Genomic DNA, 19,564 nt, shown 5'->3' on the forward strand with positions numbered 1-19,564 from the left:
TTATGCTTTTATAGAGTCTTCTTATTATAAATTATAACAAACTAAACGGTTTGCGGTAGTTTAAATCACATGAGGTAGGTAAATCACATAATTGCTCATAAATTACGCAATGCTAAATATAACTAATAGACAAAACAAAAAGATTACAAGTTTACTTTCGCAGAGTCTTTAACTAAATCAAGTAAAAAAATAACTGCGGTAGTGGTGTAGTGGTAAAGCGCTTACTTCATAAGCGAGAGGTTCCGCGTTCGGTTCCCACCACGTCCTTGGTAACCTCGTTTGTCAAGGTTAGTGTTTCGGAGTTATAGAGTTGGGAGAGGGTTGTAACAATTAGTAGCCTCTTTATCTGTAGTGGCCTTCTTGACCTTGGGAAGGTGAATTACAAAGAAAAAAAACAAAAAAAAAACACATAAAAATTGCCGCGCAAAGGAGCAAAATGATCTCCTACTTCTATTTTTTATTTAAGATTTACGTTGTGTAATTATTGGACAATCCTTGAAAAAAAAAATTATTTCACCAATCAAATTAAAGCTTGACGTGTCAACCAGCGCCCAGATAATTCAATGCCTTAATCTTTTAGCAAAAATTCGTAAAGCTTGAATGAGAAAAGAAGCGCATTAATTTCAACAACAATTGAAATTTTCTATCATAAGAAACAAACATGTAAGTTTTTTTGTAACTTTGTGTTGTTGTTTTTTAAAAAACATCATAAGTTCTCTGTAAATTCGTTTTCATATTTCATAAATTCTCATAGTTCATAATTCACAAGTTCTCTGTAAATTCATCTGTAAATGTGTGTTGTTATTTTTTAAAAAGCATAATAAACTCATAAATTTTTTAACCTGAAGTTTTTAAATAAAATTTTATTTGAAAGCAGAGAAATTCCACGACTGTCTCACAAATTAAATTAAGCAATATGCATAATATTATATATCAGTAGAAAGCTTTACTTCTCCTCCTATGGAAAATATACAGCTTGTTATAGTATGCCGCTAATATAAAAAATAGTACAGGCTGACCCAGAAGGTTTAATTTAATTTTAATTCATTTTAAATCGTCTAAGTTCAATTGAACCTATAAAAATTCCAAAACTGTCTTGCTCATTTCAATCAGGTTTTTAGCTGCACTAATCTTTGCTACTTATGATAAAAACAAAGTTATTGCCTAAAGAATTCAGAAAACTATTTATCATAAGCAAATATTATTACCACTATTGTGCTGTATTGTACTGAATGCTCAGCTATCTTTGAGGCCCACTTTTTGGATACATAGTGCCTCTCTAAGAGATAGCTTAAACTCCATCGACTTTTGTTGTGGTTTTTGATGTGCCGGGAATGGAAAGACTTCTTATCACTTCCTGATAAAGTTATTAATGGTGACGAAGTAAGTATTTATCAAAGCATTTGTTATCTTGCCTGATAGTGACCTAATTTGGAAAAAATTTATTTTTCTAGATTAGTCTTTATTTTCCTTGACAACGAGCAGCAAATCATTTATTGCTTTTTAAGCAGATATGAGATTAAGTTCTCATTTTCTTGTCGTTTCTTCAATATAGCCACACTAGAACTAACTTTAAACTGAACTCCTTTTGAATTTATTTAATATATTACGACAGGTGAATAAAAAAACGCAATTTATTTTACTCAGTAATCTGTCAGCTTTACGTGAACAAAAAATTTCAGCTATTTTGCTCATGTTTCTATTCACGTAAAGCTGGCCAATTACTCAGCGTTTATGGAGAATATTGCCTAACTTTACGTGAATAAAAATTTGGGCCACTATATGTCTAACTTCACATAAAATCCGTAAGAAAATTTGAAGCAAGTTTTTAAAGGTTTAAAAGCCGGTAGCCGCAGCCGAGAAGAAAAATTTCTGGCGATGTTAACTTTAAACATTGGACATATTAATATTGAACATATTTATTTATAAACTGTTTAAAAACAGCTATTTAAAAGCGTTACTAGATAAAGAAAGTTAGAAGTTATTATATAATGCAAAGATATTACATTTTTACTTGGAAAATACAGATATATGTTGGCAAAAAATATGTTTTAGTCTTTTACAACTGTAACTTAAAAGTACCCTGTTGGAAGCCTTGGATTTATTGTTATAAAAGTACTCCATTATGAAAGAAATTAAAAGTGTTGCTGATATAAATAGGTATATATTTTTAATATAGGTTTTCAATTAAAAAATTTTAATTAGTTATAAAATGCAACTTACAGTTTACAGTTACAGTTAAGGAATTTTCAGTAATCATATTTTTTTTTAAAGAAGTAATTTTCTTTTTTGGCATAAATAGCATACAAATAATATTAAATTTTACTATTGTTATTTTTCATAAACCTTTGAACCAAACAAGCTTATTGGACTGTCAGCGTAATCCAATCTTTCCTTTATGCAATTCATTTCTAGTGTACAACTGACCATATGAGTTAAGACGCAATGTTAAATATTTCTCTATAATTTTTTTTAAAAGCTGTGAAGAATGCATGTCTTCAGTCAAAATCTCATGTTCTAAATCATGCATATTTAATTCAGTAAACAGCGCATCATTTGCAAGTTTTTGATTTATGAAGTGAACAAGAATGGTTTTAAGATTTTTTCTAGAAGATATTTTTAAATTATGATGTCTGTCCCACACACCAAAACTTTAAAAACATGTTTACACTTTTTGACAGTCTTTAAAACACTACAGGATGGAAAGATTAAAGCACCTCGATTTTTAAAAGTTATAAAACTTTTCCATGATGAACTGCAAAATAAAGATTGAGCCAGAAGATCTTTGATCAAAATAAGGCAGTTGCTAAAATTTGATCCTATGATAGAGTTTCTTAATAAAATTCTTTTCAAAGCAGATTTTAACTGGCGTGCACCTGGATTGTTATTGAAACCATTTTTGCCGCGAATACAAGCAAATAATAATTCAATGTGATCTTGTGACATTTTATATGTTAAAATAAATTTAAAAGGATTCTCATGTCTAGATAAAAGGTTAAGGGATAAATCTCTAACACTTGTGGCTGCTACAATGAAACCAAGTACAAATTTCTTTCTTCTGTGTTTAATTAAAGGAATTTTAGATAGGTCTGATAAGTTAACTATAAATTTACAGATTTTTCTATGGTTTCAACCCATTTTGGAGCTTCATTCAAAAACAAAGGTTTCTTAGATCCTTTTTCAAAAAGGTTTTCAGAGTTTAACAAGTCGAATAATTTGTCTAAAGTTCTAATAAAATTAATTGTGCCTTGGGCATCGATAAAAGTTGGATGACCTGAAACCATCAAAAACTCTATAGCATCAGCAACTGAACCACTTAGCGTTTGAGCTGCAAATTTAACATTCATTTTATGTCTGTGAAAGTCAATGTGGTAATTGCCAAGTTTATTTGCAAACTTAAATCTTTCTTCTTCTTGCAGTTTATGCAATGCTTTAATATGATCCCACTTAATATATTGATTTTGTTCATCAACAATGAAACCGATACTACACAAAGCGTTTCGAGCTAATTTAAGCATATGACAAGGATCAGGGATATAATATATAGGATGATCATATTCAGGATGGGGAAAACTACCATGTATATCTATAATTTTACTTCCAAATGAACACCCAAGATTCTTCATAGCACTAAAGTTGGAAATAAGTCCATCACATGTTATACTCCAAACATTCAGATTATGAGTAGCGCATAAATCTAAAGCATTTTTAATTAAGAAACTTAAATCTGTTAATCTTTGCTAAGTAACTCAACTCAGCAAATATATTTTGCATCGTTAGAAGTTATATTGCGTCACTAGCGTCTTTTTAAGTACCGCATTGTAATTAAAGTTATTTTATTAACGCTTTAAAAATCAAACAGTTAGTTTTTTTCTCACTAGAACAAAAGTTAAAAATAAAATCTAAGTTCTTATTTAATAAATCATTTTTATTATTTTTTTCAAATATGAACTAAATTTTATTTTGAAAAAAATATTCTTTTAATGAAACATAAAATAATGTTTGTTTATTTTCTTATGATTTTACTTATGGTTTTTGATTAATTTATTAACTGTTACTAAATTTTTTATTTAATTTGTGAACTCTTTTTAATAATGTTTTTAAACAATAAAGAGTTTTTTTTTGTTATTTATCAGTTACCGATAACATATTTGTGATCATAATTTATTTCATAAATTAAACGAACGTCATTAAAACTTTACGTTATTGAATTAACAATAAACAATATATCTTATTAATAAAATATTTACATAAAAATAAATCTTGTATTTTTAAACTATTATGCCAAAAAATAATTTTTACATTTAAAAAGAATTTATACATTTAATTCCTTAAGATAAAACTTAAACACTTTATTTTTTTTAACTAATTTTTATCAACAATAAAAAAAATTATTAAACAAACTTGTTTTTAAACAAGTTAAAAAAATTTTTTATTTTTAACTTGTTTTTAAACAAGTTAAAAAAATTATTTAAACAAACTTTGTTTCTTTAACAAAAAATCTATTAGTTTACAATTGCGGTTAAATGCTTTTACTTACGGCTTTATCTCTTCAGAATAAACGTCACATAACCGATAGAAGTTTTTGCGTAACGCAAAACTGCTGAACGCGTAGGCAAATCGCCTTTTCGCAAGCAAAATGCGAGCTGCGTAACGCTTCTTAACAAGGCCTGATATATATATATATATAAATATATATATATATATATATATATATATATATATATATATATATATATATATATATATATATATATATATATATATATATATATATATATATATATGTATATATATGCATATATATACATGATATTATATAATATGATATAATCTGGAACGAGTCTAAATAAATTTTATGTCTCGGTATTCATGTGTAAATATTTAAAATACATATACTTCTGATATTTCCGTAGGTTCAAAATCTTTTTCCTTTAAACTAAAATTACCAGCTTACTATTATAAAAAATAACTTAGCAGTTGTTTTTTATAATAGAAAATTAAAAGTAACTGATGTTACTTTTAACCTACATTTATAAAATTATCCAATACTAAAGCATTTCACAAAATCATTCCACTTTGACTAACTTTTAAACACATTTTCTAATTTAACTTACACAAATATTTTTCGTTTTGCTTTATTTTTGCTATTCGTTTATTTTTGCTATTCGTAATATCTGTTAACCAATCAGATGCTGGTGGCAAAACAAGTTATTATCCAATCATATGCTGGTCGTGAAAAAAATTTGCTTCACTTTTTTTCGGAAGTTAGACATCTAGTTAATATATATCATTGATTTGGGCTCAAATTTTTATTAATGTAAAGCTGACCAGTTACTCCAAAAACACTGAGTAAAAGCAATTGCTTTTTTTTATTCACCCTGCCCTTTATGTTTGATTTATCCACCACTATTATCATGACTATTTTAGTTTTTCTAGTAAAGCTTTTTTTATTTTAACTTGACTAAAACTGTTATAATTTAATCCAAAGAAACCGTAAAAAAGCATTTTTTATTTGATTTTTTATTCCATTTGTTTTCTTTTTTTTTTTTTTATTAAGTGCAGAATTAAATTATAGGTAAAAACCTGGTCTTTCAAGATTGGCCTAAAGCAACCATAAAAGCTTTTTATTTCAAACATTTTTTAATTAGATATTACAATTCTAGTCTTCCATTATTTTAATAAATTTTCTTATAAAAATCAAAGAATCAAGAAACATCATTGAAACAAATTGAAAAATCTAAAGTAGTTTTGAAAGTTTTCATTTTTCAAAACCTATTGATTTGGTGTCGTTTAGACAGATTTCGTGTCGCATGATTGCTGATGATGTAAAAAATACCTTTCTTTTTGGTTATTAAGGTGCTCCTAGAAGACCTATCGGTCTTATCACAGAGCAACGCGGAGGAGCAATTGACCAGGAAGTTCATGGCTCTTTTATTATTAACATCGCTTGTTGAAATAGAGCCTGCGTCGAATCTCTTTGTTCTGAGTCAGGACTCTAACTACTGTGCCACAACTGTTATCTACATGGTCATGGATAACATAAATAAGTTAAGTTCTAGTCAAAGCATTAAAGTGAATGAATGAAAACTTTTCATAAATCTATAACGGTAAAGTTGATTATCAGTTCAGTAACAAGAACTTTGTCACAGAGAGATCTTGCTAAAAAATTCTAAAAAGTCCATAAAGAGTCAAAAAATGATGAAATTAATTGCATAAAATAAATGCACATCAGAGAAGGTCAAATAAAAAATTAAATGAATTTATCGTGCAAAGAATTTGGTAAAAATAAGGAGAAATAAGAAAATGTGCATAATTTAAGGCAACAAAACATATTGCAAGGCAAAATTTTCACACATTCCTGATCAACAACTTTTTCAATGAGAACATAGATAAACTTGTAAATAAAAAACTTAAATATATTTGGTGAGAATAAATTTTTTCATGTTTCTTGTGTGGTGGGCAATTTACAACTGTGACATGAAGTCTACTTGTTTTATCACTTAAAAATCATTTCCGGCTAATCTCTATATTAAATGTTGCCTCCAAAAAAGACATTTGCCATTTATTGAAAAGCATAAATTTTGATATCTCATTTATGAGATCTATCTGCCTCTCACTATTGTAAGTAGGTTCTCCAGTGGTGCAATAATAATAACGTTGAAACTGTTTCTTAAGATGCAAATCACCCCAACCTTCCAGAAGACTGAATAATTGAAGATTTTTAAGGCATAGCTTAAAGACTTTTTTGTAGGATAAGTATAGTGGTAAAAAATGAAAAAAACTTCCAGAAAATGAAATTTTCAATTTTATTTTGCAAGAGTAATGTTTACCCATTTTTGAGCTGTTGTTAGCTGTAATTTTCTACTATTGAGTTTTTTCTTCTTTTCAACAGGTGGTTTTAATTCCGATCCTGCTTGTGTTAAAAATGAAAGTGTTGTTTGTCCCTTTTTAGTCACCATCATTTTGAAGCTTTGATGTTTGACGTTTCTCTTACCATTTAATAATATAAAAAATGTTCAAATTTGCAATTGTTAATTTGTAATTTATTTAAAAATAACTCATTGCAATGACTTTAGAAATTGCGGGAAAAGGTTACGAGAAAAGTAAATGAAAAAAAAGGAGAAAATGTTCTTTACTACTTACTTCTTAGCTACTTACATTAATTTTGAATAATAGTTAAATAAGAACTTCAATCATTACCAACATTGAAAAAGAAAAATAATTGCACATTTTATATCTTATTTGTATCATTTTATCTTTCATTCATTTTCATTTAAAATCATTTTATAAACTGCTAATGTTATTTAGTTATTAATAACGTTAATGCCTCTTGCCTGCAGATGCTGAACTAATATTTAATAAAATCATGACAACCGTTTTATGAAATACTATCAAAATTATTTATGTTACTTAAAACGAAACTTTATACTACAATATATATTTGATATAATAACATTGTATTCATATAATAACGTTTGATATAATAACATTGTATTCATCGTACATAAAATAGTAGATAATTTTTAAAAATAGTTTTGAGACATTACACCTTTCTTCGATTGATTTGTGCTTTAGGTTTTTTGATACGAAATGATTAGGTTTATAAATATTTTATTATGTCTTTGTCATGTTGCTGAACTACTAAACTGTGACAATTTACTTCCTGGTCAATATTTGTGCGAACCACCTGAAATAAACATTGATACTCAAGCAGAAAAAGATTGTCAACCTAACAGGACGGTTCAAGTCTGGTGTCAAGTTGCTCCAGGAATAATGTGTGATAAAATGTCATCTGATTTCAACAAAACTGGATTTTATATATATATATATATTTTTAAGATTTCAATAGTAGAAAAAAAAAGCAAATGTGCATTTGGTAATTTTAAATTTATCTAAATATTGACGTTAACTTCTCAGTCACTCAGCGTCAACCGATTAAAGAGTCTTTAAAATAGAGTCTTCGACCACGTGGACACATAAAGCAACTCAAACGACAACTTGTTTAATACTGCTCAGAAAGAAACAATTTCCTCACCGACCGTGTTGTCAACCCATGGAATGCTTTGACCATAAATGCGGTGAACACTAAGAACCTTGACAATTTCAAATATGAACATTTTTTTTTCCGGAGTCTTGACTAATTAAAATCTAAAAAATTTATTTTCATCACAAGGGGCTTGGTGTGCGGCTCTTGGTCGATAATTTGTAAGTTTTGTTGACTACGGATAAATTAAACTAAAAATAGAAAACAAAGGTATTTTTTCATTGCAATTGGTAAATGCAAAATGATAGCAAAAGGTAAAATGTAAAAGGAAAAGGTAAAAAAAGGTAAAAAAAAATAATAATAAAGAAAGAAAATGATCTAAAGGAAATATAAATAAAATGTAGTAATAAAAAAATGTTCTTAGTTAATATTATATTATTATTAAAACAACAATAAAATAAGAACTTCAATCATTTATAAAAAAAGCAGTTATGGATTTCACCACCAGTAAAATGAAATTAGTCTTGATAAGTGAAGCAAAAAAAAAAAAATAGTTTACGTCATTTATAATACTCACTAGCGAAGCGATTTAAAGTAGCGTGCAAACGATAAAATTATTTTAGAAGCTTTTTTCAAAAATTTACATTTTATGAAATTTTCGTATATGCGTTTTCAAAGACATCCTGATAATTTGTCAAACTTTGTATAACTTTTTTTTTTTTCAACCGGTCAACCTTGACCGGGAAGAATTCGTTTTGAGAGTTCATAATAGCAATTTCAGTCAATGACCGTTGACCACCCGTTATTTTTCCACGCTGTATGTATATATATATATATATATATATATATATATATATATATATATATATATATATATATATATATATATATATATATATATATATATACATATATATATATATATATATATATATATATATATGTTTATCTTATCTTTATATACATATATATATATATATATATATATATATATATATATATGCATATAAATATAAATACATATATATATATATATATATATATATATATATATATATATATATATATATGTATATATATATATATATATATATATATATATATATATATATATATATATATATCAGGCCTTGTTACGAGATTTCGCTGCGTAGCGAAAACACGTAACATATTTCTAAGTAACTCAACTCATCAAATATATTTTGCATCGTTAGAAGTTATATTGCGTCACTCGCAAATTAACTTTAATTACAATGCAGTACTTTTCAAGTACTGCATTGTAATTAAAGTTATTTTATTAACGCGTTAAAAATCATACAAACAGTTTGCTTTTTTCTCACTATAACAAAAGTTACAAATAAAATCTAAGTTCTTATTTAAAAAATCATTTTTATTATTTCTTTCAAATATGAACTAAATTTTATTTTAAAAAAAATATTTTTTTCATGAAACGTAAAATAATGTTTGTTTATTTTCTTATGATTTTACAGTTGGGTTTTGGTTATTTTATTAACTGTTAATAAATTTTTTCTTATTTAATATGTAAACTCATTTTAATGTTTTTAAACAAGAAAGAGTTTTTTTTTGTTGTTTATCAGTTACCGATAACATATTCGTGATCATAATTTATTTTTATAAATTAAACAAACGTCATTAAAACTTTACGTTATTGAATTAACAATAAACAAAATATCTTATTAATAAAACATTTACATCAAAATAAATCGTACATTTTTTAAACTATTATGACTAAAAATAAATTTTATATTTAAAAGAAATTTATATATTTAATTCCTTAAGATAAAACTTAAAACACTTGATTTTTTTCAACTAATTTTTAACAACAACAAAAAAATTATTTAACAAACTGTTTCTTTAACAAATAATCTATTAGTTTACAAATGCGGTTAAATGCTTTTACTTACGACTTTATTTCTTCTAAATAAACGTCACGTTAACAACAATCAAAAGATAATTTAAATATTCTTAAAGATATAAGTTTTTGCGTAGCGCAAAACTGCTGAACGCGTAGGCAAATCGCCTTTTCGCAAGCAAAATGCGAGCTGCGTAATGCTTCTTAGCAAGGCCTGATATATATATATATATATATATATATATATATATATATATATATATATATATATATATATATATATATATATATATATATATTATGTATTTATATTTATCTTATCTTTATTTATCTTTTCTTTTTTTAGCGTTCTTTATATTTATCATTAACTTTTTCAAGTGTAATTTTTCTCTTTTATATTGGTATCTAAAACTTTTGTATTTTAAATCATGTAGTGAAGAACTACATGATTTAAAATACAAACATTTTAGATACCAATATAAGTAGAAATAAAAATAAATATATATATATGAATATATATTCATATATATATTATATATATATATATATAATATATATATATATATGGGGTCGTCCATAAAGTACGTACGCCAAAAATTTTAAAATTTGACCCCCCCCCCCCTCCCCCTGTTGCTATGCGTACTTTTATGTCCCCACCCCCCCTTAAAAGCACGTACGTTTCTCCTTCCACCCCCCCCCACTCAAATATCCCCCCCCCCCCATCCCTCCTGTTTTTTTTTTCTTAATTAAAAAGTTTAATTAAAAAAAAAAAAGACGGAGGCTACCTTAGATACTTTATACTACCCCAAAGCTTTTTGCTTACGCATTTGCATAACGTCTTTAATTATAAATGCAAATAATAATTTAAATAAATTTAAAATTTTCTAATGCAAGTGTGTATTTGGGCAAAAGGCTTATGCGGCGGCAATAGTCGACGGAGATCCAGGTTCGATTCTCGGTGAAATCTAGGGAAACTTTTTTTGTTTTTTTAACGAATCAAATGTAAATAAACTATACTTAAGGTGGACGTTTTTTTCAGGCACCCCTCTTTAGTAAGTAAAAAACGAGTCTAAGGTGAGATCAGTAATATTGAAAACAAAGGGTAAAACCCAGTGGGAGGGAGCAACAGCAAATTTTGTGCCCTTTTGCTATTTTAAGAAACTTTTTATTTTAGCAAAACCTAGCGGTCTTTGAGACGCCATTGACACGTTTTTTTTGGGGTGACTCCGTCCCATCAACCACGGCCCTCAGGTCTTACTCAGGGCCAGTATATAAGGGCGGGCATGTGTGCATGGGCCCCCTCAGGATTTTTTGATGTTTTGATTTTTGATGATAGAACACTTTCACACAACGTGCAAACTTAAGTTTGTTAATATGCCAAATGAGGTGGCCTTGCAAAAAATTTGGATGGCGGAGGCCATCCAAATTTTTTTCCAAATCTAAAAGTTATAACCATGCAAAATTTACACCCCTCTCATTTTGGGGGTCGGGAGGGTAAGCGTTTTAAGGCTTTTTGTTCACAGGCCTCCGCCATCCCGATTTTTTGCAAGGCCTCCTCATTTGGCATAGGTATAAACAAACTTAAGTTATGAGTTTGCACGATGTGTGAAAGTGTCCTATCTGGAACATCAAAAAATTCTGAGGGCGCCCATACATGTGTGTGCATAGAGGAAAACTATACCCTCTACTTCATATACCATACATCTTTTTATGTTGGCAAACTAGAATCTTTAGTCAGAATGTAACTTTTCTATTGATTAGCTGGTTAATTGTGATAAATTAGAAAATCGAAGTACGTACTTGTAAATTGAACCCTCCCCCCCCTCCCATACGCTTTCGTACGCTTTTTGAAGACCCCGCCTCCCCCCTATGAGCGTACGTACTTTATGGACGACCCCTATATATATATATATATATATATATATATATATATATATATATATATATATATATATATATATATATATATATATATATATATATATATATATATATATATATATATATATATATATATATATATATATATATATATATATATATATATATATATATATATATATATGAAAGTAACAATGAAATCATCTTTTTAATATTCAATACTAAAAGCTTTTTTTTAAAAAACAAATTTAATAAAATAATAACGCTTATTTAACCATTTTTTCACAATTACATAATAATAACATAAACAGTTGGTTAAATTTTTTTAGTATGCACCAAAGGCTTTTGTTGTTTTTGAATTGTTTTCCGTTTGCGCGTAAGCATAAATAACTTTACAGGTCTGCAGTTTAAACAATTTTCATAACCTACTTTTGGTGCATGCTAAAAATCGCTAACCCAAAGAACAAGCTTCGTACGAAATTTTTGGTATCAAAAGCATGGTGAAAATTTTTTTGGATGGTGTTGAGACGATCTTTGCGTCACATTTGATATCAATAAATTTTTCCGTAGTCTGCAAATTTTAATTTCTATGGCACCTCCTTTTGGTGCATGCTAAAGATCGCTTACCCTCGTTCTAAAAAGTCTGGCCAGCGCTGCTCTAAACTCAGAGAGTCATAATTGTTTTAAAATTTACAACTTTAGTAAGTTTCATTTTATTCTTTGATAGCATTTATTATTGATAAAATTGGTATATATTGTTATCATTTTTCTTTTCATTTTTTTAAAACAAGTTTTTCTTTCAGTAATTAGTAGGATGTTGAGAAATAAGTAAACCAAATAACGTAAAAAAAAGTTGATTCTTACTTTTATATTTTCTCTACACAATATTTTACATAAAATAACATATTATCATAATTATATTAATATATTAGGTGTAAGATTTTTTTTTCAAAAATAGAAGTTTGTTATAAAAAAAAAAAAATAGATGTTTAAGTAAATAATGATATAAATAATAGATGCTATTTTTCCACCAATTATTTACTCAACGTTTTTTTTTAGGTAACGTTTTAAACTTTAAAATAATTAAAGTTGCTTTTTAAAATTGCTAGTAACATTTTCAATGGGGAAATTATTTTTGACAAACAATCTCTTCATATTTATGACGGAGTCACTAATTTATGTCCATAAATTGGTGATTCCATCAAGCATATTATTATATTACTAGCAGAAAGCAACCCATAATACTGGCTACGGTCGGTCTATTACTTATTTTACAGTGGCTGTTTTCCACAATTTAAAGTTGCGAAACTTTAACTAATACTATGTAAGAAAAACGCCTTCAAATTAAAAATTTAGGCCATATGCAAAATTAAAATAAATTAGTTTACCAATTATTTAACGTTATTTGAGTAATTTAAAACTGACATAGGTCATATCAGTATATGGCAGAACCATTTTCTTAGACATTACAAAGTTCAACACAATACGTTTTTAGTTACTGACACAATAATAACACTTCATCATGCATTAAATTGACAAAAAAGTAAAGCTAAATTCTTGTTATATATTTTATATCATGAACTTTAATTAATAAGATTAATATGAAGTATACTTTGACACTAATAAAGGACAGTATATTTGAAGTATATAAAGGTATTATTAGGTATATAAAGAGGTCCTTTATTAAAGTATAATAAAGGACCTCTCTTCCTCTTTTTTGCCTTAATGGTGGCCAAGAGAATAAAGTTATTTTTATTAAGAGTAATCAAGTTTTTGATGAAGACTTTTTACCAAAATAATAAAATGTAAAACAATGATTTACATTTTTAAGAATTTTTTCTTTTTAATATATATAAGAATTTAAAATATATAAGAATTTTTTCTTTCCTCAAAAGTGTTGCAAATGCAAACTAAGCTAATTAATTAGTTAAACCCATTATAAAATTTAAGTAACTTTGTATTTGACAAATGCACAAAACTACAATATTCTCCATGTATTTAAAGGTTTTTAGTTTGTTTTTAGTTGCGACCCCTCTTTAAAAACATCTCTTAAGTTACGTACAACAAATTATTAGGCATAAAAAAGAGAAGTTTAAAAAGAATTAAACTATTTGCATATATTTATATCATTTTAACTGACAAAAAATTTACAATAAAAGGAAATCAGGGTTTTTTTTAATAAATCGTATAAATGCATCAATCATAAATCTTAAAGAAAAAAAAAATGGAATTATGATACCATAATTACAAAATAATAAAAAAAAAATAAGAATAAAAATCGATTTACCTATTTATAGGAACCTATGTTGACATGGCAGTTAATATAAACATTTATCAAAAATGTAACTATAAAATCTGTTTCCAAGTACAAAAGGATTAACAATACTAAAAAAAAATAAAAATCAAATTAAGATATAAATTGCATTTTTAGTAAAATGCTGTCTTGGCTTTTAGTAAATAAATAAAAGCAGTAAGTTCCAATAATGAAACTACCAATTATTCATTTTTAACAATAGACACCAACGTGAAGGTAAGCCAAGCAGTCTATCAACACAAAACATCACAACAATAAAACATAACAATAGAATATTTACACCACACCCTTGATCCTAAAATCCAGCGAAAATAACAAACCAAGTTAAAATATGAAGGACAAAATTAGAAAACCAATTTTAAGTTAACTATATTTTACTAAACATATAAATACATGAAAGTATATTTCCTTTTATATTCAATATTAGTTATTCAATTACTTCAAATTTAGGACATTAAAGCGCCCTAGATCTAAAGATCAAGGTTGCATACTCTCTCATACACATTACGCTAAATATTAACAGATATTATGTGTTTCCAGAATAATTAAAAAAAGGCTAGACAACACAACCTAGCTCTAAAGCAGTAACACCGCCTGGCACTAAATACTGCCAAGTCACACCTCTGCTATAAGTACACCGCTTGGCTGGCAAGGTTATCAATCTTGCTCAATATAATGCCAAGTCACACCACTTTGAAAACATGGAAACAACATAATTTTAACATATATACAACTATAAACAAATATGGTTTTATATAACAAATATAAACACATTTTATAACTATATTAAATGACAGATATATTTATCAAAAACTATGAAAAAAAAAATTAAAATAATAAATAAAGTTATACATACAAAATGTGCTCACAACCTACAAACAGTAAATTTTTGAAATGAAAATCTATAATGAATGAAAAATGAAAATGAAAAAGACTATAAATTAAGAACATTTGAAAATAATACATTATTTGTGTAACACATTCCACCTACCATATCTTGAATGAGATGTTTATCAATTTTGAAAAACAAACTATTAAATGCTCTAGTTTTTGAACATGCAAAATATAGTTGACCATGAGAGAAACACAGTTTAGATATACCCCAACTCTATCAAATGTTTGACCTTGACTTTTATTAATTGTCATTGAATAAGCCAATCTGACGACGTCTCACAACAAAAGGTAAATTAGAATCTGATGGAGCCAACTGAATTCGAGGAACAAAAACCCGTTTACCACCAGAAACACCTGTCAAAACCTCTGCATGAATATAATTATTTTGAAGAGCACTAACTTTCATTCAAGTACCATTGCATAGCCCAGCTTTGAGATCTAAATTCCTAAGTAGCATAATTACACAACCAATTTTCAATTTTAAACAATGAGGTGGCATACCTGAAGGAGTTAAGCTGTTCAAAAACTCAATAGGAAAGTTATTTCTTTCATTAAGGTCATCAGTCTCAATTTGATCAGCACTTATATAAATTTTAACCTCACCCGGCAGACATTCAAGCACTTCTTCATTGCTTGATAATGAATCAACATTAGTTGGTGTTAAAATCATCCGTTTAGAATAATCATTTTGATCAGCATCTCCAAAAATCTTTTCAACAATCGATTCATTTTCTCTAACAATGCACTGATTTGGTATTTCAATGCATCCTTTAAAAGGATCCTCCTCTTTGACTGGCATTGTTCCACTACCAAGTTTTAATAGCCATTGGGAAAATTCTCTTTCCCCATCATGTACTCTCATATTTTCAGTTAATGTAAATTTCTGCACCCATCGCCACTGTAAGGAACATTTTATACACGATTCTACAATTTCAGCTGGTTGTCCTCTTTTTACAACAGGCAGTAGTTGCCTGAAGTCACCACCAAAAAAAATGACTTTTCCTCCAAACAGAAAGTTGTTGTTGCAAACATCTTTTAACAACCTATCAATTGCATTTTAGGCATGTTTAGGTATCATGGATGTTTCATCAAGCAAAAACAAACTAACTTGTTTTAAAAAATATCCATGTATAGAGTTAGGGGTTACATTACATGTGGTGTTATCCAATATTGGGAAAGGAAGTTTGAATAAACCATGCAATGTAGATCCATTTGTAAGAAGAGTTGCTGCTATGACAGTCCATGCAGCTGTAGCAGATTTAAAACCCCAACTTATGGTTTCAGCAATCAAATAATTATACGTAAACGCTTTTCCACTACCAGCTGGTCCATCCATAAAAAACAATCTGGAATGTTGATTTTCTACACTTGGTTGCTCGTTCAATGCAGCAAGGACAGCATTACTTACATTTAATTGATTGACATTAAGAAGCGGTCTCATTCTATTAGCTTCGTCAATTGATTGCTGAACATTATCATTTAAATTTTCTAGATTAAAATCTATGAATTCATCAACAACAGGCAAATTATAATCAGATAGCGTTTTACCACTTTAATTAATAATCTTTTCGATTTGACGAAGAGTAGCTTAGTCAGCTAATATAAATGGAACTTGGCAATAAATGAATTCCTCCATCATAAAAGCTTTGTATGTATTCCAAAGATGCAAAGGGTCGTTAGGTTCACAAAAGGTTAAAATAACTAAAAATAGCTGTCTAATTTGCTTTGGCATTCGCGTTAAAACTGCCTCAGAAAGAGTATTCTGCCATTCAGTGTCATCTTGCAACAAACCTTTTAAAAACATGCTTCACGAAAGGTTTCAAGAACTGTTCCATTTACAGTACGCAAATCCGCCCAAGATGTTGCTCCTTTTGCCTGCAAAAGTAACAATCTAAGAAAAAATAATTCTCCTGTTGGACTAACTTTATACATTCTTACTATCACCTTATTTCCACCTCTAACCTTCCATTTACAATGTTTATCATCAAATACAAAGTGATATGGAATGTCTACATATGAATAGCGATGCGCTCCTTCATTTTTAGAATTTAATTTAAACCATGCCGTAAGGTGTGTATCGCGTTGGGCAGCACGATCTAAAGCCACTTGCTCTTCTCCTTCTCTAAAATACACAATCTGATTCTCAGGAAGATAAACTTTAAGACGGATAATAGTGTGTGACATATGACTTATAGGATACTCAAATATTCGCCACAGTGCCTCAGGTGCACTAACATAACGACAATCTAAAAAAGTATTTACTTCATTGTGATTAGCCTATTCATTTATCAAAACATTCGCATCATGCCCTTTGTATATGTGTTTGTACAAATATTTAACAGCCTTTACAAACATGCAAACTTCAACATTAATGTGGGCTTGATATTTCTTAGATAACCAAGGATTGTAAGGTACCACCCAACGGTTATCTACATTGTTGCCTTTAATATTGATAACCAACCCATCATCACGACGTCTATATTGTGGATAACCATTGTGAATGGCTACTGTGTTGGCATTAAATTCTTTAGGATAATTTTTGCTGCACACTCCATCTTTTATACAAGGAGAATTAGGATTCAGTATCCCCCATGGGCCGTGAATCATGCAAGTTTTAATAATATCATAAAGTTCACGATTAACAACTGGATCTGGAATTTCTGCACATATTAAATTATTGATATCCTGTGCTGTTTCAAGTTTATCATCATTGGCTAAATGAAGTAAAATGTGGGCATGCGGCAAACCACACTTTTGAAACTCAATAACCTGAACATGCCTTACAACTTTGCCTAATACACCATGTTTGAATATATCATTGAGGAGGTTATTAAACTTGAGTTTAAATACTCGAGTGACCAAATCAGGTCTATCATTTGCAGTCTGACCTGGATATAAATTTTCTGTTATTTCACGCCATTTTGGGTTGCAAGTAAAAGTAATAAAAAGATCTGGTTTACCATACTTTTTAATAATTGCCATAGCATCTTCAAAATTTTCTTTTAAAGCTCTAGGACTTCCTACCTAAGATGATGGCAAAATAACTACTCGCCATGGTGTAACATTACGTTCGTTCGCAATGTTGTTAACATATTCATGTAAAGCATCATACTGCTCGCTTCTCAGTTTATTTTGATTATTTCTGATAAAAGCAAGATGCTGGCCTTCAATTTTTACATATGCATCTACAGTATATTGCTGAAATAGTTTCTTGCCATAAAATAATGAACAGAAAAATTGCCGAATAGAAAGTCTAGAATTGTAGAACTGAGATAATGTAACATGATTTCTAACCAGTGTGGCACGCTCAGGGTTATGCACTAACTGATTATGCCAACCAGCATCACCTCTTGGGAAAAAGAGAGGATAAATCATAGGATCTAAGTTGACTGACACACTTGATACAATTTTTAAAGAATGGCCTCTTGGGTATATAACAACTTCCCTGGAAGTTGGGGGAGCACCATCTTCCTCAACAAATACAACTGCAACTTCATCATGTGAAGGTAGATTATAGCGACACCTATCACCCCCTTCAAGTAAAGACATTTTTACAACAGAAGCTTGGCGACCTTCTATAGCCGCTTGACGAATTTCTTCATCTTCTACTTCAGCCATATTTTTAAATGCAAGAACAAATGAACTTTGTTCAATAATTATAGTTTGCAATTGAAACATTAAATCACGTAAACAAAGATCATTACCACATTGTTGCATTCTAAAATTTACTGCTGCAAGTGGATCATATATATATAGTTGAGAATATATTGGTGGAATATCTTGATCTGGCCTAAGATTACCTACACGATGATAAATCTGGCCACATATTTTAAAACATGGAGGCCCATGATTTATTGGTTGAACTACAGTTGCTTTAAAAGAAGCGAAAGAAAGACAGGCATTATAATTTCGAATATGTTTTAAAAAATTAACATTAGCATTACGATCTACATAATTCCCTGTAAATAAATCCTGTAAAACTTGTGTAAATGGTGAAAATGGAGGTAAAGCTACTTTACCATTATGGCAACATAGAAAATGTGTTTTATCTGGAAATTTCTTAGCACTACAGTGCTGATAAATTTGATTCATTTCTCCTAAATAATTATAATCTGGAATAGCATTACTTCTTGCTATAGAATACATTCGTCCTTGTCGAACAGATCTTCTTACATTTTGGCGAAGATTAACTTCAACTCGATTTAGCCTATTTCTTTCATTTTGTAAATGATTAATTTCATCTCGCCTAAGTCTATTTCTTTCATTTCGTCTACGATTATTTTCAACATACCTTATAGCACTTACATCGTCTTGTATATACATAACTTTATCTAGCCTATCATCCATTTCAATGTCATCATTATCATTAGACATATTTATCAAAGCAACACTAACTATTTCTTTGTTTTACTACTCTAAAGTTAAAAATAAAATAAAAAAAATTAATAAATAACTAAAAAAATCTTATTCAAAAAATTATAACAGAAAGAAACCAAATAAATGCAAAATTAAATTAATTTGCCATCATCAAAAGTAATACACGTGTATTACTTTTTCTTGAGTTTATTTAATTAAAGTTAAGAAAAACCTGCAACCATATTAGCAAAGACTTATA

General features: G+C 28.3%; 3 protein-coding genes across 3 annotated transcripts; all 3 read right to left on the reverse strand.

The window, feature by feature from the left end:
* Window positions 1-15,355: 15,355 nt before the first annotated feature.
* On the reverse strand, window positions 15,356-15,811 carry LOC136074033 (uncharacterized). Its single transcript, XM_065786331.1, has one exon. The coding sequence runs from the start codon at window positions 15,809-15,811 to the stop codon at window positions 15,356-15,358; it is 456 nt and encodes a 151-aa protein (XP_065642403.1).
* A 195-nt stretch (window positions 15,812-16,006) lies between these two features.
* On the reverse strand, window positions 16,007-17,931 carry LOC136074034 (uncharacterized). Its single transcript, XM_065786332.1, has 3 exons — window positions 17,311-17,931; window positions 16,752-17,226; window positions 16,007-16,449 (listed from the first exon to the last, which is right to left on the reverse strand). The coding sequence occupies exons 1-3, from the start codon at window positions 17,929-17,931 to the stop codon at window positions 16,007-16,009; spliced, it is 1,539 nt and encodes a 512-aa protein (XP_065642404.1).
* A 42-nt stretch (window positions 17,932-17,973) lies between these two features.
* LOC136074035 (uncharacterized) lies at window positions 17,974-19,323 on the reverse strand. Its single transcript, XM_065786333.1, has 2 exons — window positions 18,740-19,323; window positions 17,974-18,667 (listed from the first exon to the last, which is right to left on the reverse strand). Exons 1-2 carry the CDS (start codon window positions 19,321-19,323, stop codon window positions 17,974-17,976), a joined length of 1,278 nt encoding a protein of 425 aa, XP_065642405.1.
* Window positions 19,324-19,564: the final 241 nt, after the last annotated feature.

Source organism: Hydra vulgaris, chromosome 01 (genome assembly GCF_038396675.1).
Source record: "Hydra vulgaris chromosome 01, alternate assembly HydraT2T_AEP".
Lineage (NCBI taxonomy): Eukaryota > Metazoa > Cnidaria > Hydrozoa > Anthoathecata > Hydridae > Hydra > Hydra vulgaris.